This window comes from Brassica rapa, unplaced genomic scaffold (genome assembly GCF_000309985.2).
Source record: "Brassica rapa cultivar Chiifu-401-42 unplaced genomic scaffold, CAAS_Brap_v3.01 Scaffold0412, whole genome shotgun sequence".
Classification (NCBI taxonomy): Eukaryota; Viridiplantae; Streptophyta; class Magnoliopsida; order Brassicales; family Brassicaceae; genus Brassica; species Brassica rapa.
The window spans coordinates 1,725-27,006 of record NW_022610354.1 but is presented as its reverse complement, the minus strand read 5'-3'; the positions used below and the strand labels follow the sequence as shown (position 1 = coordinate 27,006).

The window sequence follows — 25,282 nt, the reverse complement described above, 5'->3', positions numbered from 1 at the left end:
GAACAAGGCTGAATGGACAGGACTGGATACTTCAAGCTTTACTCTACCTCTGACCAAGATGAACCAAAGGACTAGATGGCCTCAGCTGATCCTCTTCTCCAAGGTAAGCTTGTGGCTGGACTGATCAAAGAGAAAGATCAAGGTCTGATCATGATCTGAACTCAACTAGGTCTAGGGTTTTATTTAAAAATCTCACCTTCTGATCTTTCTCAAGAACCAAACTGAGCTAAGGTTGAAGATTAGGTCACCACCAAATTTTTTCTTGATTTTTCTCACTGAGTTTTCTGTTCTTCTTTCTCTCTTTCTCACTGAAATTCTCTAGGTTTTTCTGCAGGGTTCTGAACGTGGGAAGCAGCTGGAGGAGGGTTAAATACAAGCTGTGGTTGCTTCACCTGAGGGTTTAGCTCATAACAAAGCTTGGCTGAGAGCAGACAGCTGGCAACCTGTTTCATCATCTACACCATACTGTCCTTTCCCTCCCATGAAGTAGTTTCCAGCCAATCATAAATAATTAAAGGAGGAAGCAAGCACACAGGCAGCTTGTGATTGTCATGTGCCATTTACTGAAGAAGTTAAGCAAGCAGGCAGGTGCAAGTCATGTGATTAAAGACTGAGCAAGCAGGCTGGTGGAAGACATGAGTCTGGTCCAAAATTACTTGTAGCAGTTGGTTGATAATTTCCAATAATTTTTAACTAAATATTCCTTGTCTTTGGCTCTCGTCTTGTTCTCGGAAAATATATTCCAGTTTAATAAAAATTCGACCAAAATATTTAAGACTCGACCAAACTATCAAGTGAAGGTCTTTCAACCACAAGACAGTCCCGTCGAGAAATTAATCTACCGGGTCGATTTTTATTTCTATTAATCATGGTCGAACCAACTAAAAACTGGCCGAGTGGGATTTCTCTTGACCAAAAATTTATTGGCTCATGAGGGTTATTACACTCTTCCCCCCTTAAAAGAATTCGTCCCCGAATTCTCAAAATATAAGTGTACACCCTTTACTGGACGACTGGGGTATCTGAGAAGAGTTCTGGGTAATCAACTCGGAACTTATCTTCATCCTCCCATGTTATAACAACTCTCTGTTGCTTTCCCCAAAATACTTGAACTTGCGAAATTTCCCTATTCTTCAATTTCTTGATACGACGCTCGCCTATCCGCAAAGGACCTTCAGGATAGGTGAGGTTAGGTTTCAAATTCTCTGGTCGCTGCGGCTCAACCATATTTGGATCTGGTATATGCTTACATAGCATCGATACATGAAATACCGGATGCATAGGCATATCGGGTGGAAGTTCTAGTCTATAGGCTACTTCTCCAACTCTAGCGACAATTCGGTATGGTGCCTTTGCTATTGCAGCAGATCCGGGTTCTAAGGTTATACTAAAGGGGTTACTCCTAGACGGCAGCAATCCGTCTAATGCCTTAAAAACGTCCTCATATTCTCTGACTACTGGTATTTCTTCCATGTTCTGCTCTTTTTCGTCTTCTACTGGTCCAGCAACTAAGGTCACTAAGTATACTTCTTCACCCTTCTCCAAAAGGTTTTCAATTCTCAGTGCTAACACTAATGACGCTCCAACACTTGGTACTATGCCATGGTAAGCTAAAGGGGGTTGGGTATCTCTGTCGAAAATAATCTTCCCTCGACCACAATCAAGGTGAGCTCGGTAACTTGACAGCCAATCCATCCCTAAGATTACCTCATACCTCTCTAAGGGGAGAACTAACAAATCAGCCGGAAAAATCATATCTTGGATAATGATTGGAACTCTTAGAATACAGCCTTCAGTTTCAAGAACTTGATCTCCGGGAGTTAGAACAGGAATGGATAAATTCACCTTAGTGAATTCTCCATCGAATCGGGATGCTACTTCGGGAGCTACAAAACTATGTGTTGCTCCTGAATCGAAAAGGATGTGGGCGGATATTCCACCCACAAGCAAAGTCCCTGTCAATAATTGACTTTACCGTCAATTACTTACTCAACCACTTTTATACTATTTTTTTATCACCAATTTACCAATCATTTAAAAAAATTATGCAACCCTCAATTGGTTAGGAAAACAAACCTGAAATCGGACCCTGAGGTGGTCCGGATGGTCCTGGTAACTCTAAAGAATAATTCCTACCAGCAGTGGCTTGACGCTTAGCAGGAGGTAAGGGTAAAGGTGGGTTAACTGGTACAACGGGTTGAGCACTCGTAACAACAGGCTGAGCAAGATGAGTGTGTGGACATGATGTCGCGTAATGTCCTCGCTCTCCACACGTGAAACAAGTGATGTGAGATGGTACAGCCGGTTGGAACTGTCCCACGGTCGGACAATCTCTCCTAACATGGCCCACCTGGCCACAAGTGAAACAAGTTGGGGTTCTAGGTCTAGGATCTCCAGATCGACCTCCCCGAAAAGCTCTACCTCCCCGTCCTCGCTGCACAGCAGAATGCGGCTGAGGCTGGAACGGAACAGATGGACGTCTAGGTTGTGTGGCATTGCTAGAAGAAGCTCTCTCAGCAGCAATGGCCTCCTCAACGTTTACAGCACGCTCAACAAGATCAGCAAGCCTATGAAACTCTACTGCCTCAAGTCTGCTCCTGATATATGGGTTAAGTCCTCGAAGGAACTTACGGATAATCATCATCTCGTCCTCTCGACCATAGTGGACATACTTCCTGAGACGTGTGAACTCTGCCTCATACTTCCTAACAGATAATCCTCCCTGAACTAGCTCCATGAATTTAATCTCCAATCGATCACGGGCTTCCGGTGGGAAGTACTTTCGAACGAACGCTGTACGGAAGTCAGCCCAACTCAGATTGAAGTCTCCAAAGTTCCTCTCTACGCATAACCACCAACTGATGGCGTCCTTCTCCAGATAGTAAACAGCCACGTCCTTCTTGAATTCTACTGGACAACGGGTTGCAGCAAAGTTCTGCTCGAGATTGTGCAGCCATGCATCAGCTTCAAAGGGATCAGTACCTCCCTGGTAACGCTTCGTCCCCAAGTTTTTCATAATCATGACTATCTTCAGAAAGTCCGGATGAGAAGTGGTAGGTACTGGAGCTGGCTGAGTACGCTGTGCTTCACGCTGTGCATTCAATGCTTGATGTTGCAAATTCACCATCTCAGCCATCAGTTCTAGAAGTGCTATTATAGCTGGATCAGTTGGAGCTGGTTGAGGTTGTGCTGCCAGAATAGGTGCGGCAGGGGCCGGTGGAATATGAGCGGCAGGAGATGCAGGAGCTGCGGGATGATCTCCGTGCACTGGACTATCGTGTACCACATCCACCTCGATGTCCATAAAGTACGGGTCTGGAGACAAAGGCATGTGCACCGGTGTCTGATCATATGACCCTTCAGACGGGTCAGTCTCAAAGCTAGATCCCGAAGGTGTAGCATCAAAGCTAGCAGTCGGAAGTGGTGTCGGAGTAGATGGCGGCGAAGAGTCTGAAGATGATGAAATCGAAATTGGGAGGTTTGGACCTCCACGGCGTCCAAAGAGTGCTCTTCTCGGTGGCATCTGCAACGAAAGATCATGGTAAGTTTCTACCCAGGTCTATCTATTTCTAAAAGAACGAACAAACCAGCATATCCTAATTATCCTTGCGACACATTTTCGACTCGAAAATTATTTGAAACAAGTCCCATTCAAGCATCGTATAACCATGCTCTGATACCACCTTTGTGACACCCCCGATCGTAGATAACCGGAAATGACACGGTCGATGTTCCCTGATGGTCGACCCGAGGTTCTCGAAATAAATCCGATCACCTTAGACCAACAACCAAAGAACACAGACACTCCTATCGGATATTACTCTAGGCTTTTCAACCCGATAAAGCAATATTCGATAGTTAGTTCGTCCCGGACAAGGACTAATATCATATGAGAACTCGTGATTTATAAACATCTTTTATACATTATTTATTTACTTTAAACATCTTACAAACTGTTATAGTTTACCCTACGGCCTATCGCCCAACAACGTTTTAAGTAAATATACATCAAAACGTACGTTGCAAGGACAACAAAATACTACCGCTGGTTGGCCGCTCCTTCCGTCCAAAAGATTTAAGTGTCTCCCGCCTAAGGTTTACCTGCACACACAAATGAGTCATGAGCAACTAGTTTACTCAGTGAATCTAGAATCACAACACAATCAATAACAATCAAGCAATTATCAATGCATATACATGATCATGCAAGTACTAGTACTATACTTTAATATCGATCATCATTGTGAATTCTTATTTTAAACATCACTTCCACAACACCCGCCCGTTACCATACTCATATAATAAAATATATATACTAGACCCGAGAAACCACTAAGGCTAACCGAGACTAGTGAGTTAGCATCACCATCATTGTCGAATGTCCGGTATGAACAATCCGACACTGCATCGTCATGCAGTACACGGTCTCCAGGGAGCTACCCCATCATCGTGTCTTCATGACCTTGTTCCATTCGCAGGACCAAGTCACGGTAATGCGGGGGCTTTAGGGATAGTGAATATAACAAGACTTCACATTATTTTACTTCACATTATTTTACTTCCATATTTATTTCAAATTAATCTATAATTAATCATAATTAACTCTTAATTAATCCTAGATTAATCCTTAATTAATCTCATATTAATCTTTAATTAATCCAAGATTAGTACTTAATTAATCATGATTACTCCTTAATTAATCTCAGATTAATTCTCAATTAAACCAAGATTAATTCTTAATTAAACCATGATTAATCTTTAATTAAACCATGATTATTTCATAGTTAAGATTAGTACTTGAGAACAAGTACTATGATTATGATTAACCTCACTTTAACCTTTTGCTTAATCTTCAAGTGTAAGTGTTTACACTAAGTAAACACCATACACTTCTCAAAGGATTCAAAGACTTGACTATCTAATTGAGATACTACAATTTAAAGTCAATCATGTACTCATACATGATCTGTCTCATCTTCTATCTAGACTCACCTAAAGATTAGTCTTGAAACTGGATTGGACAAGACTTGAGTTCCACTTGAACAAGGCTGAATGGACAGGACTGGATACTTCAAGCTTTACTCTACCTCTGACCAAGATGAACCAAAGGACTAGATGGCCTCAGCTGATCCTCTTCTCCAAGGTAAGCTTGTGGCTGGACTGATCAAAGAGAAAGATCAAGGTCTGATCATGATCTGAACTCAACTAGGTCTAGGGTTTTATTTAAAAATCTCACCTTCTGATCTTTCTCAAGAACCAAACTGAGCTAAGGTTGAAGATTAGGTCACCACCAAATTTTTTCTTGATTTTTCTCACTGAGTTTTCTGTTCTTCTTTCTCTCTTTCTCACTGAAATTCTCTAGGTTTTTCTGCAGGGTTCTGAACGTGGGAAGCAGCTGGAGGAGGGTTAAATACAAGCTGTGGTTGCTTCACCTGAGGGTTTAGCTCATAACAAAGCTTGGCTGAGAGCAGACAGCTGGCAACCTGTTTCATCATCTACACCATACTGTCCTTTCCCTCCCATGAAGTAGTTTCCAGCCAATCATAAATAATTAAAGGAGGAAGCAAGCACACAGGCAGCTTGTGATTGTCATGTGCCATTTACTGAAGAAGTTAAGCAAGCAGGCAGGTGCAAGTCATGTGATTAAAGACTGAGCAAGCAGGCTGGTGGAAGACATGAGTCTGGTCCAAAATTACTTGTAGCAGTTGGTTGATAATTTCCAATAATTTTTAACTAAATATTCCTTGTCTTTGGCTCTCGTCTTGTTCTCGGAAAATATATTCCAGTTTAATAAAAATTCGACCAAAATATTTAAGACTCGACCAAACTATCAAGTGAAGGTCTTTCAACCACAAGACAGTCCCGTCGAGAAATTAATCTACCGGGTCGATTTTTATTTCTATTAATCATGGTCGAACCAACTAAAAACTGGCCGAGTGGGATTTTTCTTGACCAAAAATTTATTGGCTCATGAGGGTTATTACACGGACTGTCCGGGCTTTAGGCCGATGGTCCGGGTCCGGGTCAGTGGCGGCTGTGAGGTCCGGCCATGAGGCCATGGGCTGTTGGGTCTTAGGACAAGGCCATGGGCTAGTTGGGCTTGTGGCCGACTGAAAGGACCCAACCAATTTTTTCGTACCATCAGTACGAGTCTGGCTCGACTTCCTCGATCAGACTTGGGCCGTTTTCCTAATTTTCTTTACTTAGAATTATTTCCGAGTTTTAGTTCGTTTTCAGACAATCAAGCAAGCATAATAAGATTTGAATAAATTAACTGAGGTTCGAGTTAACAAGTGAGTTTGCTATAAGCTATTACAAGTTAAACTCGTCCTACATCTAACCAAATCCCCCATCCTTCCTTCCTGCCTTAGTCCCGCGGTCAAGCTATGTCCTTACCCTTACGGGTCTGGTCCTGATCTGCATCCAAAACAAGGAGGCATAAGCAACAGTTTGCTTAGTGATGTGGCCATCCCGTCTCACTCAGCCATGTAAAGCAATCGAGTCAATCAATCAGTAAACGGACATGCTTATCATCAGTCAGTTACTTAGCCGACCCAATCGTCCCAAGCCAACGCGCCATCAGATTCAGACAAGCCCTAGCAGGCCATTACGGCTCTAGGCACATGATCTGATCCAGATGCGTCGATGGAAGGAACCGACTTATCGGACCAAGCCAGAACTTAGCAGATAATTCAAATTAGACAAGCAATCAGTACATAGAACATTCCTATCATTCAGACTACGATTCAGTACGATAGGCTACGGTCACGCACTCACCTTTGTCTTAGAGTCGGGATGTTCTGTTTGATTCGGTCTCTTCTGACACCTCTTGAGCGGTTTCTGTCGGATCTTCGAACGTTCTGACAGTCGGAATCACCCCACAGACGATCGTTCTTGACTCGGACTTGATCAATCCAGCCAAATATCAAAAGTTCTCTCTTAATCGGACTTTTCTCTCTCTGAGTTCTTCTCTGGTTCTTTCTTTTTGTTTCCCGTACAGAAATGGCGAAATAAGACCAAGGAGACGATTAAAATGGGCAGTTGGGCGGTTTAGGCCCGAGAAACTGCAAAGATAACTGTTCCCGCTTATTTTACACGCGGCTCTTTGTCCGTAACCGCCACCCCGCGCTCCAAAGCATGTCAGCGCAAGTTTTTCCCCTTTTCGGACCTTAACTGTTCCCGCCAGTTTTACTTAGACGAAACTCGAGCTGAAGCTGACTGATGCAGTCGACAACTCTAACCGCCTTGTCTGAATCAGACCAATACTACTGAATCAGCTCATCTCAGCTTAGCCGACAGTCTTAACTGCCTTGTCTAATTTCCGACAATCTCTCTCTAGCCGACCAGCTCAACCGTCATGTCCGAATCCGACAACACTTGTCCGGATCCGACCATTGCTGTCCGAAAATACCGCTTTGCCTGGATTTTCATCGAACTGGCCGAACACTACTGAGTTCCGCAAATTGAACGGCCTGGTCCAATAACCCGAGCGTAAGACCGACTGATGGAGCTTTGTTGGCTCAAAAACAGATCAGATCCTAGCTTTATTCGGGTACATGGTTCCGCTCCATCCACTACTAATCAGACTTCCGAACCAAGAACTCCCATCCACCCACGGTAAGTCCTTACAACTTTGGCCAGCTCTTTCTAGCATCATCAAACCCATTCAATACGTTCCAGCAGTCCGGCCAGTCAGTCCTCAGATCATCCTATCATCGATCTTCAGAACACGGTCGCTACAAGTTCTCCCCCACTTGGCTCAGACTCGTCCTCGAGTCTTTCTTACTGAATCTTCCTTGAGTTTGTCAAACCACTTTCGAAACTCAGCTTTCATTATCGCCTCTGGCTCCCAAGTCATTTCTTCTTCTCCATCGCAGTCCCAAACAACTTGGATCATTTTGATATTCTTTCTGCCTTCAGGTTTGGTTTTTTACCAATGATCCGGACTGGTCGTCCCTCCACTGTAAGGTTTTCTCTCAAGTCAGATGGTGGTTCTGAAACCACATTGTCTTGATTCCTTATGCATTTTCGCAGCAAGGATACATGGAACACGTTATGGAACTGAGCCATCGATGAAGGCAGTTCCAGTTTGTAAGCGACCTTTCCAATCCTTTCCAGGATCTTATACGGCCCCATGTATCTTGGACTCAGCTTGGCATTCTTTGAGGATTGGTCCTTGCCTTTGTAGGTGACGGTTTTGAGATATACCATGTCCCCTACTTCAAACTCAAGCTCTTTTCTGCGTCCGTCTGCATAACTCTTCTGCCTGTCCTGAGACTCTTTCATCCTCAGTTTCAAGACTCGGATTCTTTCAGTTGTCTCCTCCACAAAGTCTCGGCCAAATATGCTGCGCTCCCCCACTTGGGTCCAGCATAGCGGTGTCCTACACGGACGTCCATACAATGCCTCGTAAGGAGACATTCCAATGCTTGCATGATAGCTGTTGTTGTATGAGAACTCGGCCAGATGCAAGTATTGATCCCATTTGTCTCCCCAATCCAGAACACAAGATCGCAGCAAGTCTTCAAGTGTTCGGATTGTCCTTTCTGATTGTCCATCTGTTTGCGGATGATATGCTGTACTCATATGGACCTTGGTCCCCATCGACTTCTGCATCGCCCTCCAAAAGGCTGAATAAAACTTGGAGTCTCGGTCTGACACTATGCTTACCGGAACTCCATGAAGTCTGACGATCTGTTCCACATATAACTTGGCTAGCACTGCTGCATTGTCTGTCTTGTTGATTGCCAAGAAATGCGAAGATTTGGTCAATCTGTCCACTATCACCCAGATAGCGTCCTTGCCATTTCTCATTGGCAAGCCAGTCATGAAGTCCATCGTGATCATATCCCACTTCCATTCCGGAATGGGTAAACTCTGCAGTAGTCCGCTCGGAACTTGATTTTCTGCCTTAACCATCTGGCAGATTGGGCACCCAGCTACCCATTTTGCAACATCACGCTTCATTCCAACCCAATGATAGTATCTCTTCAAATCTTGGTACATCTTGTTGGCTCCTGGATGTATCGAAAACTTAGACTGATGTGCTTCTTTTAGGATCTCATCCCGCAATCCTTTGTCATTAGGAACACACACCCGGCCATTAACCAAAATCGTCCCATTGTTTGAAGTCTGATACTCTGTCTTCTCATTCTTTGAAGCTTTGATCAGATCATCATCCTTTTCCTCAGCAAGGCGAACTCTGGACAACAAGTCAGCCTGATCCGCTGCACCAAGACCCAACGGTTCCACTTCGTTGGTCAAGGCAGCTAATCGTAAGGTTCCCACCATGTGAACCAATTCCTGCATGTCTTTCTCTGAAGCTGAAGCTACTCTCTTCCTGCTCAAAGCATCCGCGACTAGATTTGCCTTTCCCGGATGGTAGGCAATATCCAAGTCATAATCCGCAACCAGTTCCATCCACCGCCTCTGCCTAAGGTTCAGCTCTGGTTGAGTGAAGATATACTTCAAACTCTTATGATCCGTGAAGACTTGGACCTTGGCAGGTTATTTTGGCCCACGTGGGCTGTCTTTTCAGTACACACAGGACGTCCATGGGTGTCCGTCAGCACACACACGACGTCCGTGTGTGTCCGTCAGCACACACAGTGATAGAACCAAAATATGGATCACTCTTTCGGTATGGTTGATATGAACTCAGATCCGAGAGGATTGAGAACTGATGGATCGAGGGGTGACACTAAGGTTTGCTACCAGACTTCGATCGTTGCCGTATGTGACGCACCGGTCCAACAGAAGAAGTATCGAAACTTGGAGATAACCTCACCAAGAAACTAAGAAGTGTTCTAAACAAAGAACAATGAGAGAAACTCATAAAAAGGGAAAAACAATCTGTCTATTTCGTGGCTCTAAGGCCTTATTTATAGGATTACAAGTTGTAGAAATCCAAAGAAGAATTTGCTAAAAACAAGACATAGAAACTAGAAATGAAGACTTTAACTAAAGACCGAAATTAATGATTTTTGTTGAATTCTTTTTCCCATGCACGACCAAGACTTCCTTGCTGACTCCCTCTTGGTATTCTTGATGAGAATGTGCTTTAAATGGACTGAGGAAAGGACTGGTCGGATTTGGAAAGAAACCATCCCATAGTGAACTTTTGATGAACTTTTCTTTGGGCTGAAAAGGCTCATTTCGCCCAGCAGCTGAACCAGCTCCATCTTCAGTGTTACTTAGCTCATTCAGCTCCAAGCTAGTGTCATTTAGCTCACTCAGCTCATCCAGCTCCAGAGTAGTGTCACTTAGCTCACTCAGCTCATCTAGCTCCAAGTAAGTGTCACCTCGTCCAGCTCGTCCAAAGTGGATTCTAGCTCGACCATATGTCTTCAAATGTGAAGTTGGACGGGAAAGACAAGCCCCAGTATGGTCAGATCGGTCATCTGGCCATGGTTCCAGCCAAAGCTCCTTTCCGGACCTATGCGGGACTGTCCAGTACACTGCACGGTCAGTCTGTCCGGTACGGTGAAAAATGTGAACCTCGGTTGAAATGTTCAGAATGTTCTGATCTCCAGGCTGGTTCGGCTCCATGTACTGATCCGTGGACCGCGGTGTATCATTCTCTCCTTCTTCAAAAGGATTTGTCCTCAAATCCAAAGTACCTATATCAATAAACGATGAATCAGATACAAAGGAATTAAAATTCATGGAAAATTCAGGGAATGAAAAATATGGACAGAAACTTCCTTGGAGTTTTGAAGTCATTTTCATCAAGGAATTCCAAGTACTTTGGCGTCCATTGGTGCTTGCTCTCCTTAGAAACTGATCATGCTTATCCTGTTTATTCAAAGCAACTAGAGAAACCACATCAAATCTGGTAAAGGAATAATCAAAGGGTTTCTCTATCCTTAAGACACCAAAAACAGGATCCAAGCACTTAGGATAATCATCAAGGACGTGGGAAAGCATTAAGAAAGTAAGCTGGTTGCCAAAAATTGATTTATCAATCTCAAAATCAGGCCAATGTGAGAAACTGTTATGGAAAGAAAGAGACAATGCCAAATTTGAAAAATTATCATCATGAACGAAATCAAAAGAATTCTTTGGCCTAAGCAATTTTAGTTCATGCCCTTTCCTACACCAAATCTCTTTCAAAGCACAGCTCAATGAAATCAATTCATGAAAAGGTTTGAGCAAAACGTCTTTCAACCAAGTAAGAATATGTTTTCTCTTTGAAATTCTCGGTTTCACAACTGATGAGTCATCATCTGGTCTGATCGGCCTTGGGACTTAACCCAGACAACAGATATGATTTGTTCATACCAACCGATGCATTCGTTAAACAGGTTAGGAACGACACCTTAAACCATCATTCAGAGGTCAGGTCGTCCATACTCAACCATGATCAGATCTTAGACGGCCTTCCTTGAACAATCACACTTAGGCTCAGTATCTATGGTCTACGACACATAGTACTAGCCACACACTTCGTCATGACTCTCAGTCAATCTCGAAGCTATCAACACCAAGGTTGATATCTAGAAGCAATATATCAATACTCTTACTCCAGCAACGTGACTATCCATACTAGTGTTCGGCCATTGAACCATCGTTATGAAACATTATCCGACCACTAGACTTGATAAGCCATCGTCCACTTAGCATGTACTGATATGACCGACCTTCCATTGCCATCATGTGGGTCTACGCCCTACAAAAGGCATATGGCGCCTATCCTACTCACCAACCCGAGGTTGATTGTAAGATATCCTACTTAGCCTTTGCGGCTAGAACCATCCAACCACAGCCGGATCAACCATAGTCTCGTCTAACCATCTGGTTGAGATCTAGGTGCGATCGGCCAGTTATAAGTCTGGCCCAAAGGCTCACGGACCTTCTTACCTGATCCAACCCAAAGCCTGGATCAATACCACAGAGTAAGGCCCAAGCCCAAACCAGATTGCCTTGCAACCGATCAGACCTTGCTACGCAACACTCCGGTTAAACTAACCGTCCGTCCGTTCGGCTATGCAGTCGCGGACTGTCCACTTGGTTCGGCCTAAGCCTTGAACCATTGGCACCGTTTGGAACTCACACCCTTTGGGAACTACTACCCTTTGGACACACGTGCCTCTTGGCAACTCATGACCCTTGGCAACTCACACCCATTCAGATATTCCAACCGTTCGACCTAACCGTCCGTATGGACTGTCTGGTCCGTGCGAGTGTCCGGCCTATGGCCAAAGAACCACGCCTTAACCTACACAAGTCATGAACCATTGTGACTGTTCAGGGAAGGGTTGCAACCGTTCTGAACAGAACTGAACCGCCCCTATCCAATCGGATCACCTGAGGCCGGTATAGACCATGCACGCGCCTAACTCGACGGTTATGGACCGCGACCGCATTACTCAACCAGAACCACGGTTATAACCAATCCTAACATATCCACAAGGCCACGCCAATGTACAGAAGGAGTAGAAGAAGAATTAGATGAAAAGAATAAGAAGAATGGGACACAATCTAAACACCCATGGCTAGACCGGTTCGGACTGCCCGATGGTCTTAGCCGATGAGTCGGTGGTTACCCCACTGACCCTATTGGATTGAACCACGGCTTTGGAGTCCTTCTCCAGACCTTTCTCTATACCCTGGGTAGTCATAACCACACGGCCTCCTCTCTCCTAAACCGTTCTCCTTGCCGGAGGTACTAAACCACCACAACCGACCCTTTTCCAGCCGATCTCTCTCTCCCTTTCTATTTGGCCTCTGCCTTTGGTTTCTCACGAAACTGATTGACTGCCTTGATCTCTGGTCGTGCATCCTTTATATAGGCAACCAAAGGTCATGTGCGAAGAGTTACATCCCTTCGAAGCATCCTTCTGGGACAGATCTTGGCCATTGATTACAATCAACGGTCCAGATCGTACCTGTTCGGATATAGAAGGCTCCAGACCTTCTAGGCACGTCCAACCCAAGCCCAGACTTGGTACTCAAGCCCACGGCCTGCCCACAACAGCCCAACGACTCATGGACCACATGGCTGGACCTCATGGCCTGCCACTGACCCGGACCCGGACCATCGGCCCGAAACCCGAACAGTCCGTCAAGCTGAGATAAGCTGACTCCCAGCTGCCTCAGCTGATTGAGCTAGTAGCCCAGCTAGTGGAGCTGACCTAGTAGTGGCCGAGCTGGAGTGAGCTTAACCTAGCTTCGTTGAGCTAGTCGAGCTACCCGTTCACTTCGTCCAGCTAGCATCCTGACGTCCTTAACCCTCTATCTTGGCCATGGAACGCCTTCTTTAAGGTCCTAAGACCGGCTGGTAAGTTTCCTCGAACCATGGCTTTCCCGACAATCCTATCCAGGATTGGGGGTGTGACAGACTCAGCACGCTGGCCCTTCCCGTGGACTGTTTGGGTGATTTTGGCCCACGTGGGCTGTAGATTCAGTATAGACAGGACGTCCGTCGGTGTCCGCCAGCACACACAGGATGTCCGTGGCTATCCGCCAGCACATACAAGACGTCCGTGGCTGTCTGTGTGTGTCCATCAGCACACACAGGATGTCGGTGGCTGTCCATCAGTACACATATCAGCACGTTGGTCCTTGGACTCAGCACGCTGACCCTTCCCGTGGACTGTTCGGGTGATTTGGCCAACGTGGGCAGTCTGTTCAGTACGCACAGGACGTCCGTGGGTGTCCGTTAGCACACACAGGACATCCGTGGGTGTCTGTCAGCACACACAGGAAGACCGTGGCTGTCTTTGTGTGTCCGTGTGTGTCTGTCGGCACACACAGGACATCCGTGGCTGTCCATCAGTACACATATCAGCACATTGGTCCTTGGACTCAGCATACTGCCCCTTCTTGTGGACTGTTCGGATGATTTTGGTCCACGTGGGCTGTCTGTTCAGTACACTCAGGACGTCCGTGGGTGTCCGTCAGCAACCATAGGACGTCCGTGTGTGTCCGTCAGCACACACAGGATGTCCCTGGCTATCCGTGTGTGTCCGTCAGCACACACAAGACGTCCGTGGCTGTCCATCAGTAGACATATCAGCATGTTGGTCATTGGACTCAGCACGCTGACCCTTCCCGTGGACTGTTCGGGTGATTTTGACCCATGTGGGCTGTTTGTTCAGTACACATAGGTCGTCCGTGGATGTCCGCCAGCACACACAGAACGTCTGTGGCTGTCCGTGTGTGTCTGTATGTGTCCGTTTGTGTCCGTAAGTGTGGGAACCGAAATTTGCACTGTCGATTTCCCTTTAAATAAGGAAACTAGGAAAACCCTAATTTCCCAGAGGACCCGGATATCTGCTAATTACCACACGTCAAGCAATCAGAACACGAGAATAACAACGATAAAGAATAAGCAATCGAAAAAGAGAGCAAAGAAGATCTTATTCCGAATTAGCGTATGAGCGTTTACAACAAGGTATAAGCCTGGGCTCGAGAGCTGTCGGCGAGATTCCTAGTTCTAGCAACCCTAAGATGGCTAAACCTAATTGAGTCGCAGCTCGAAATAACAAAAACGGAAAATTGCCTAAATTGCTCTAAGCGCTAAGTTTGCTCTGAAAAAATCCTCCTCCATGCTCCTCGCCTAGGACTCCTTATATACTAGCTCCAAGGTCGGTTTACGCTTTTACTCTTCTGCCCTTAAGCCGTCATAGCATAAAAATAGAGATATTCCATTTTTCCCGATCTTCACAATTATCTTCAAAACTTCCGTATTTCTCCGCGGAAACTTGTCATTTATCCTTCCTTGTGGGCCAAGGGTAAACCGTGCTGCGGTTTACGATCTTTCGGTTAATAAATCATAGGATGGGCCTCGAGTCGTGTTTTAAGTCCCTTTGGGCCATCTTCCGACTCGACACGTTTACTACAAATTTTCCACGGTTTCTAATCCGCAAAGTTTGATCGATGAGTTAGAATAGCGGAAAACACGGACTGAGCTTGCTACGGTCTTCGGGAGATAGCATTCAAGGATTTGACAAGAATGCTTGGATTAATGTCTGTCGATGTTCGGAAGAGTTCAATCGCTACACAGCGACCGAACTTCGGCTCGAGCCCGGTCGCTACATAGCGACCGAACGGGACGAGCGCTCGGTCGCTACGTAGCGACCGAGCTTTGGCTTGAGCTCGGTCGCTACGTAGCAACCGAGCGGGATGATCGCTCGGTCGCAATGTAGCGACCGAGCTTTGGCTCGAGCTCGGTCGCTACGTAGCGACCGAGCAGGACGATCGCTCGAAAAATACCGAAAAACCATAAACCACAGGATTTGACGAGATTGCATGGATTGATGTCTGTCGATGTTCGGAAGAGTTCAATCGCTACACAGCGACCGAACTTCGGCTCGAGCCCGGTCGCTACGTAGCGACCGAATGGGACGAGCGCTCGAATGCTATCTCTCAAAGACCTTAGCGTAAACCGTCGGATATCCGTATTTATCCGGATGCTATGTGGCGTAAACCGTCGGACATCTCGATTCTTTCGAAAGGAAGAATCTATTTCGAAAAGTACTCTTCGGAGGAATTCTTATTTTCTTCCTCGGACGTTTTTAATGTTAAATTTGTCGTAACCGTTTTTGACCCCAACAGTAAGCACACACAGAACGTCCTTGGCTGTCCATCAATACACATATCAGCACGATGGTACTTAGACTCAGCACGCTGGCCCTTCCCGTGGACTGTTCGGGTGATTTTGGCCCACGTGGGCTGTCTGTTCAGTACACATAGGACGTCCGTGGGTGTCCGCCAGTACACACATGACGTCTGTGGCTGTCTGTGGCTGTCCGTGTGTGTCCGTCAGCACACACAGGACGTCGGTGGCTGTCCGTGGCCGTCCGTGTGTGTCCGTCAGTACACAGGACATCCGTGGCTGTCCATCAGTACACATATCAGCACGCTGGTCCTTGGACTCAGCACGCTGGCCCTTCCCGTGGACTGTTCGGGTATTTTGGCCGATGTGGGCGATCTGTTCAGTACACACAGGACATCCGTGGGTGTCCATCAACACACACAGGACGTCTGTGGCTGTCCGTCAGCACACACACGAAGTCTGTGCCTGTCCGTGTGTGTCCGTGTGTGTCCGTCAGCACGCACAGGACGTCTGTGGCTGTCCATCAGTACACATATCAGAACGCTGGTCCTTGGATTCAGCACACTGGCCCTTCCCGTGGACTGTTCGGGTGATTTTAGCCCACGTGGGCTGTCTGTTCAGTAAACACAGGATGTCCGTGGGTGTCCGCCAGCACACACAGGACATCTGTGGCTATCCATGGCTGTCTGTCAGCACACACAGGACGTCCGTGGCTTTCCGTGTGTGTCCGTCAGCACACACAGGACGTCCGTGGCTGTCCATCAGTACACATATCAGCACGCTTGTTCGTGGACTAAGCACGCTGGCCCTTCCCGTGGACTGTTTGGGTGATTTTGGCCCACGTGGGCTGTCTGTTCAGTACACACAGGACGACTGTGGGTGTCCGCCAGCACACACAGGACGTCCGTGGCTGTCCGTCAGCACACACAAGAAGTCCGTGGCTGTCCGTGTGTGTCCGTCAGCACACAGAGGACGTCTATGGCTGTCCATCAGTATACATATCAGCCTGCTGGTCCTTGGACTCAGCACGCTGGCCCATCCCGTGGACTGTTCGGGTGATTTTGGCCCACGTGGGCTGTCTTTTCAGTAAACACCGGATGTCCGTGGGTGCCCGCCAGCACACACATGACATCTGTGGCTATCCATGGCTGTCCGTCAGCACACACAGGACGTCCGTGGCTGTCCGTGTGTGTCCGTGTGTGTCCGTCAGCACACACAGGACATCCGTGGCTGTCCATCAGTACACATATCAGCACGCTTGTTCGTGGACTCAGCACGCTGGCCATTCCCGTGGACTGTTTGGGTGATTTTGGCCTATGTGGGCTGTCTGTTCAGTACACACAAGATGTCCGTGTGTGTCCGCCAGCACACACAGGACATCTGTGGCTATCCATGGCTGTCCGTCAGCACACACAGGAAGTCTGTGGCTGTCCGTCAGCACACACAAGAAGTCCGTGGCTGTCCATGTGTGTCAGTCAGCACACAGAGGACGTATATGGCTGTCCATCAGTATACATATCAGCCTGCTGGTCCTTGGACTCAGCACGCTGGCCCATCCCGTGGACTGTTCGGGTGATTTTGGCCCACGTGGGCCGTCTGTTCAGTAAACACCGGATGTCCGTGGGTGCCCGCCAGCACACACAGGACATCTGTGGCTATCCATGGCTGTTCGTCAGCACACACAGGACGTCCGTGGCTGTCCGTGTGTGTCCGTGTGTATCCGTCAGCACACACAGGACGTCCGTGGCTGTCCATCAGTATACATATCAGCACGCTGGTCCTTGGACTTAGCACGCTGGCCCTTCCCGTGGACTGTTCGGGTGATTTTTGCCCACGTGGGCTGTCTGTTCAGTACACACAGGATGTTCGTGGGTGTCCGTCAGCAACCACCGGACGTCCGTGTGTGTCCGTCTGTGTCCGTCTGTGTCCGCCAGCACACACAGGACGTCCGTGGCTGTCCATCAGTACACATATCACCACGTTGGTCCTTGGACTCAGCACGCTGGCCCTTCCCGTGGACTGTTCGGGTGATTTTGGCCCACGTGGGCTGTCTGTTCAGTACACACAGGACGTCCGTGGGTGTCCGCCAGCACACACAGGACGGCGGACACCCACGGACGTCCGTGGCTGTCTGTGTGTGTCCGTGTTTGTCCGTCAGCACACACAGGACGTCCGTGGATGTCCATCAGTACACATATCAGCACGCTGGCCCTTCCCGTGGACTGTTCGGGTGTTTTTAGCCCACGTGGGCTGTCTGTTCAGTACACACAACACTTCTGTGGGTGTCCGACAGCCCACACAGGATGTCCGTGTGCCTATCCGTGGCTGTCCGTCAGCACCCACAGGACGTCCGTGGCTGTTCGTGTGTGTCTGTGTGTGTCCGTCAGCACACACAGGACGTCCGTGGTTGTGCATCAGTACACATATCAGCACGCTTGTCCTTGGACTCAGCGTGCTGACCCTTCCCGTGGACTGTTCGGGTGATTTTGGCCCACGTGGGCTGTTTGTTCAGTACACACAGGACGTCCGTGGGTGTCCGCCAGCACACACAGGACGTCTGTGGCTGTCTGTGGCTGTCTGTGGCTGTCCGTCAGCACACACAGGACGTCCATGGCTGTCCGTGTGTGTCCGTGTGTGTCCGTCAGCACACACAGGACGTCTGTGGCTCTCCATCAGTACACATATCAGCATACTGGTCCTTGGACTCAGCACGCTGGCCCTTCCCGTGGACTGTTTGGGTGATTTTGGCCCATGTGGGCTGTCTGTTCAGTACATACAGGACGTCTGTGGCTGTCCGTCAGCACACACAGGACGTCTGTGGGTGTCCGTCAGCAACCACAGGACATCTGTGTGTGTCTGTCAGCACACACAGGACGTCCGTGGCTGTCCATCAGTAGACATATCAGCACGTTGGTCCTTTGACTCAGCACGCTGACCCTTCCCGTGGACTGTTCGGGTGATTTTGGCCCACGTTATCAGTCTGTTCAGTACACACAGGACGTCCGTGTGTGACACCCCTGATCGTAGATAACCGGAAATGACATGGTCGATGTTCACCTTAGACCAACAACCAAAGAACACAGACACTCCTATCGGATATTACTCTAGGCTTTTCAACCCGATAAAGCAATATTCGATAGTTAGTTCGTCCCGGACAAGGACTAATATCATATGAGAACTCGTGATTTTTAAACATCTTTTATACATTATTTAGCTACTTTAAACATCTTAAAAACTGTTATAGTTTACCCTACGGCCTATCGCCCGACAACGTTTTAAGTAAATATAAATCAAAACGTACGTTGCAAGGACAACAAAATACTACCGCTGGTTGGCCGATCCTTCCGTCCAAAAGATTTAAGTGTCTCCCGCCTAAGGGTTACATGCACACACAAATGAGTCATGAGCAACTAGTTTACTCAGTGAATCTAGAATCACAACACAATCAATAATAAATCAAGCAATTATCAAATGCATATACATGATCATGCAAGTACTAGTACTATACTTTAATATCGATCATCATTGTGAATTCTTATTTTTAAACATCACTTCCACAACACCCGCCCGTTACCATAATCATATAATACAATATATAAACTAGACCCGAGAAACCACTAAGGCGAACCGAGACTAGTGAGTTAGCATCACCATCATTGTCGAATGTCCGGTATGAACAATCCGACACTGCATCGTCATGCAGTACACAGTCTCCAGGGAGCTACCCCATCATCGTGTCTTCATGACCTTGTTCCGTTCGCAGGACCAAGTCACGGTAATGCGGAGGCTTTAGGGATAGTGAATATAACAAGACTTCACATGATTTTACTTCCATAATTATTTCAAATTAATACATAATTAATCCTTAATTGATCATAATTTACTCCTTAATTAATCTCATATTAATCTTTAATTAATGCAAGATTAATACTTAATTAATCATGATTACTCCTTAATTAATCTCAGATTAATTCTAAATTAAACCAGATTAAGTCTTAATTCAACAAAATTAATCCATAATCAAAACCATGATTATTTCATAATTAAGATTAGTACTTGAGAACAAATACTATGATTATGATTAATCTCACTTTAACCTTTTGATTAGTCTTTAAGTGTAAGTGTTTACACTAAGTAAACACCATACACTTCTTAAAGGATTCAAGGACTTTACTATCTAATTGAGATACTACTATTTAAACTCAATCATGTACACATTCATCTTCTGTCTAGACTCACCTAAGAGATTAGTCTTGGAACTGGTTGGATACCTAAAGCCTTACTCCACCTCTGACCTGAAACAGAAGTGAATGACTACAAGATCAGTTTGGTTCATACTTTAACACCTTAGATCAGATCAGTTCAAGCTTGGTCCCACTCAAACTATACCAGTTCAGATTGGTTCTATTCATTCTACCAAAGTTCAGGACAAGATCAGACTTGAGTTCAAATTGGTTTAATCAAAGCTAGATCAGAACATCATAGCTGGTGTTTCTAAGAGGTTGATTCAAACCGAAATTAACAAGAACTGAACTGTATCAGAACTTATACAACTGATCCGACCAAGACCCAAACTAAACATCAACTGTTCTGATCAGATACTGACTGACGCAAGGAGACCAAAGCTTACCAAGACGAACCAAAGGACTAGATGGCCTCAGCTGATCCTCTTCTCCAAGGTAAGCTTGTGGCTGGACTGATCAAAGAGAAAGATCAAGGTCTGATCATGATCTGAACTCAACTAGGTCTACGGTTTTATTTAAAAATCTCACCTTCTGATATTTCTCAAGGTAACAAACTGAGCTAAGGTTGAAGATTAGGTCACTACCAATTTTTTTTCTTGATTTATTTTCTTGATTTTTCTCACTGATTTTTCTGTTCTTCTTTCTCTCTTTCTCTCTGAAATTCTCTAGGTTTTTCTGCAGGGTTCTGAACGTGGGAAGCAGCTGGAGAGGGGTTAAATATGAGGTGAGCTTGCTTCAGGTGAGGATTTCACTCAGGACAAAGCTAAGCTGAGTGGGGACAGCTGGCAAGCTGCTTCAGCACTCTCAGCACAAGCTGCTGTCCTTTCCTTAACCTGAAGAAACTCCAGCCCTTTCATGTGCTTCTCACATGACAATCTAAGAAACAAGGCAAGCAGGCAGCTTGTGATTATCATGTGCCAGTTACTGAAGAAGCTAGGCAAGCAGGCAGGTGCAAGTCTAAGACTGAATAACTGCACAACCAGGCTGGTGAAGGACACAACTTAGTTCTAAATTTAATTCAGAAGTTGGTAAATAATTTTAAATAATTTTTCAACCAAATATTCCTTGTCTTTGGCTCTCGTCTTGTTCTCGGAAAATCTCTTCAAGCTTAATAAAAATTCGACCAAAATATTTAAGAATCGACCAAACTATCAAGTGAGGTCTTTCAATCACAAGACAGTCCCTTCGAGATATTAATCTACCGGGTCGATTTTTATTTTTATTAATCCTTGTTGAACCAACTAAAAACTGGTCGAGCGGGATTTTTCTCGACCAAAAATTTATTGGCTCATGAGGGTTATTACACTCTTCCCTCCCCCCCCCTTAAAAGAATTCGTCCCCGAATTCTCAAAATACAAGTGTACACCTTTACTGGACGACTGGGGTATCTGAGAAGAGTTCTGGATAATCAACTCGGAACTTATCTTCATCCTCCCATGTTATAACAACTCTCTGTCGCTTTCCCCAAAATACTTGAACTTGCAAAATTTCCCTATTTTTCAATTTCTTGATACGACGCTCGCCTATTCGCAAAGGACCTTCAGGATAAGTGAGGTTAGGTTGCAAGTTCTCTGGTAGCTGCGGCTCGACCATATTCGGATATGGTATATGCTTATGCAGCATCGACACATGAAATACCGGATGCATAGGCATATCGTGTGGAAGTTCTAGTCTATAGGCTACTTCTGCAACTCTGGCGACAATTCGGTACGGCCCAATGTAACGAGTAGATAGCTTCCCAATTTTTCCAAATCGATCCTTTCCTTTTTGTGCAGCTACTTTCAAGAAGACTAAATCATTTACTGCAAAAATGACTTCTCTTCTACCGCGGTCTGCATACTTCTTTTGTCGGTCTTGAGCCTTCTTCATATTGGCTTGAATTATCCTTACTTTCTCTGCAGCCTCATCTACTATTTCTGGACCAAGAATTCTTCTCTCACCAACTTCTGCCCAACATACTGGCGTTCTACAAGGTCCACCATACAATGCTTCATATGGTGACATACCAATACTAGAGTGGTAGCTATTGTTGTAGGAATTCTATCAGCGGCAAAAAATTTCCCACGGACCATTCCAGTCTAGGATACACAACCTTAACAGATCTTCAGAGTTCTAATGGTTCTTTCGGTTTGGCCATCGATTTCTGGATGAAACGCTGTACTCATATGCAAATCAGTTCCCAAGGCTTGTTGAAAGGCTCGCCAAAATTCAGCTGTTAAAGCGTGGGTCTCGGTCTGAAACTATATTTGCTGGTACCCCATGAAGCTTTACTATTTTTCCAAATACAGCTCTTCTAACGTCTCAACTTTTCTGTAAGTTTCATCGGTAGGAAATGAGCAGATTTGGTGAGACGATCGACAATCACCCAAACTGCATCATTCCCACGGCCGGGTGCTCGAGGTAAACCAGAAATAAAGTCCATCGCTACTGCATCCCATTTCCATTCAGGGATAGGTAAGCTTTGAAGTAAGCCACCTGGGACTTGGTGTTAAGCTTTTATCCGCTGGCAACTCTGACACTGGGAAAACCCATATGGCCAACATCTCTCTTCATCCCTGGCCAGTGGTAATATCTTAGATATCTCGATACATCTTTGTGCTCCGGGATGAATGCTTAAGAGAGAATGGAGTGCAGTCCTTAGAATCTCCTCTTGAAGTCCTTCTCCTTTCGGAACAGTTACTCGACCATTGAGTAACAAAGTTGCATCACTTGCAACTTGATATCCTCCGAAGTTTCCTTCATTCAACTGCTCTCGTATCTTCTTCAGGTTCACATCTCTCATTTGATATTCTCGGATACGAGAAAGTAAACCAGCTTGGCTTACTGCTTGTAGTCCTAGAGGTTCTCTTTCCTCTCCTTCTAAGGCAGCCAAAACTAATCATCATGAATTCCGCTTCCAGGTTCTGGAGTTCTTTTTCAATATCTACATCAACTTTCCTTCTGCTTAACGCATCTGCAACAACGTTGGCTTTTCCTGGATGGTATAGGATCTGCATGTCGTAATCAGCTACGAACTCCATCCATCGTCTTTGCCTTAGGTTCAGATCAGGTTGAGTGAAAATATACTTAAGGCTTTTATGGTCCGTGAACACTTGGATCTTCTCACCATACAAATTTGATCGCCAAATCCGAAGGGCAAATACTACTGCAGCCATCTCTAGGTCATGTGTCAGATAATTCGCTTCATGCTTTCTTAGTTGCCTAGATGCATAGGCGATTACCTTATCGTCTTGCATCAGCACACAACCTAAACCAACATGAGATGCATCCGTATACACAGTGTATGGTTGGTTAGGCTTAGGCAATGCTAAGATAGGTGCAGTCGTCAAAGCTTCTTTTAACTTTTCGAATGCTTTCTCGGATTCTATACTCCATTCATAAGCAATCCCTTTACCGGTAAGACGAGTCAAAGGCTTTGATACGCTTGCAAATCCTGGGACAAACTTTCTGTAATAGCCGGCCAATCCAAGAAAACTTCGAATCTCGGTAACAGAAGTCGGATGCGGCCATTCCTTAATAGCAGCTATCTTTTCTGATCGACGGCAACTCCTTCTTCTGACACTCGATGTCCTAAGAAGCCAACTTCTCTTTTCCAGAAACGACATTTACTAAGCTTAGCAAAGCTTTTGATCTCGGAGACGCTCCAAAACTAGTCGCAGATCCCTTTCGTGTTCTTCTGCACTTCGGGAATATATGAGGATTTCGTCAATGAATATGATAACAAACTCATCCAGGTAATCCCAAAATACTTCATTCATCAGTCGCATAAATGCAGCCGGGGCATTTGTAAGACCAAAAGGCATTACTACGAACTCAAAGTGTTCATAGCGGGTTCTAAAGGCGGTCTTCATGATATCGGTTTCGAAAATCGGAATCTGATGATAACCTGAAGCTAAATCAATCTTCGAAAACCAGCTTGCACTTGTAACTGGTCTAATAGCTCATCAATTCTTGGGAGTGGGTACTTGTCTTTTATGGTTACGTTATTGATTCCACGATAATCAATACATAACCGGATGCTTCCGTCTTTCTTCTTTACAAATAGCACGGGTGCTCCCCATGGTGATGAACTAGGACGTATGATGACCCTTGTCTAACAAATCAGCTAATGCTGCTTCAACTCAGCGAGTTCTGCTGGTGCCATTCGGTATGGTGCCTTTGCTATTGCAGCTAATCCGGGTTCTAAGGTTATACTAAAGGGGTTACTCCTAGATGGCGGCAATCCCTCTAATGCCTTAAACACGTCCTCATATTCTTTGACTACTGGTATTTCTTCCATGTTCTGCTCTTCTCGTCTTCTACTGGTCCAGCAACTAAGGTCACTAAGTATACTTCTTCACCCTTCTCCAAAAGGTTTTCAATTCTCAATGCTGACACTAGTGACGCTCCATCACTTGGTACTATGCCATGGTAAGCTAAAGAGGGTTGGGTATCTCTCTCAAAAACAATCTTCCCTCGACCACAATCAAGGTGAGCTCGGTAACTTGACAGCCAATCCATCCCTAAGATTACCTCGTACCTCTCTAAGGGGAGAACTAACAAATCAGCCGGAAAAACCATATCTTGGATAATGATTGGAACTGTTAGAATACAACCTTCAGTTTCAAGAACATGATCTCTGGGAGTTAGAACGGGAATGGATAAATTCACCTTAGTGAATTCTCCATTGAGTCGGGATGCTACTTTGGGAGCTACAAAACTATGTGTTGCTCCTGATGGTCCTGGTAACTCTAAAGCGTAAGCCCTACCAGCAGTGGCTTGACGCTTAGCAGGTCTAAGACTGAATAACTGCACAACCAGGCTGGTGAAGGACATAACTTAGTTCTAAAATTATTTCAGAAGTTGGTCAGTAATTTTAAATCATTTTTTAACCAAATATTCCTTGTCTTTGGCTCTCGTCTTGTTCACGGAAAATCTCTTCCAGCTTAATAAAAATTCGACCAAAATATTTAAGACTCGACCAAACTATCAAGTGAATGTCTTTCAATCACAAGACAGTCCTTCGAGAAATAATCTACCGGGTCGATTTTTATTTTTATTAATCCTTGTTGAACCAACTAAAAACTGGTCGAGCGGGATTTTTCTCGACCAAAAATTTATTGGCTCATGAGGGTTATTACACCGTGGTGTCCGCCAGCACATACAGGTGTCCTTGGCTGTCCGTGTGTGTCAGTGTGTGTCAGTCTGCGTCCGTCAGCACACACAGGACGTCTGGGCTGTCCATCAGTAGACATATCAGCACTGGTCCTTGGACTCAGCATGCTGACCCTTCCCGTGGACTGCTCGGGTGATTTTGGCCCACGTGGGCTGTCTGTTAAGTCACACAGGACGTCCGTGGGTGTCCGCCAGCACACACAGGACGTCCGTGGCTGTCCGGTGTGTGTCTGTGTGTGTTGTTTGTGTCCGTCAGCACACACAGACGTCCGTGGCTGTCCATCAGTACACATATCAGCACGTTGGTCCTTGGACTCAGCACGCT

At 45.8% G+C, this 25,282-nt stretch overlaps 1 protein-coding gene and 1 long non-coding RNA gene across 2 annotated transcripts; both read right to left on the bottom strand.

Moving 5' to 3' along the window:
* Window positions 1-2,982: 2,982 nt before the first annotated feature.
* LOC117130369 (predicted GPI-anchored protein 58) lies at window positions 2,983-3,523 on the bottom strand (the record flags this gene model as incomplete). Its single annotated transcript, XM_033283261.1, has 1 exon — window positions 2,983-3,523. A coding segment is annotated over exon 1 (541 nt), but the record flags the coding sequence as incomplete, so codon positions are not given.
* A 798-nt stretch (window positions 3,524-4,321) lies between these two features.
* LOC103838794 lies at window positions 4,322-20,250 on the bottom strand. Its single transcript, XR_004453790.1, has 3 exons — window positions 20,190-20,250; window positions 19,799-19,854; window positions 4,322-4,992 (listed from the first exon to the last, which is right to left on the bottom strand). It is a non-coding gene; the product is annotated as an uncharacterized LOC103838794 (long non-coding RNA).
* Window positions 20,251-25,282: the final 5,032 nt, after the last annotated feature.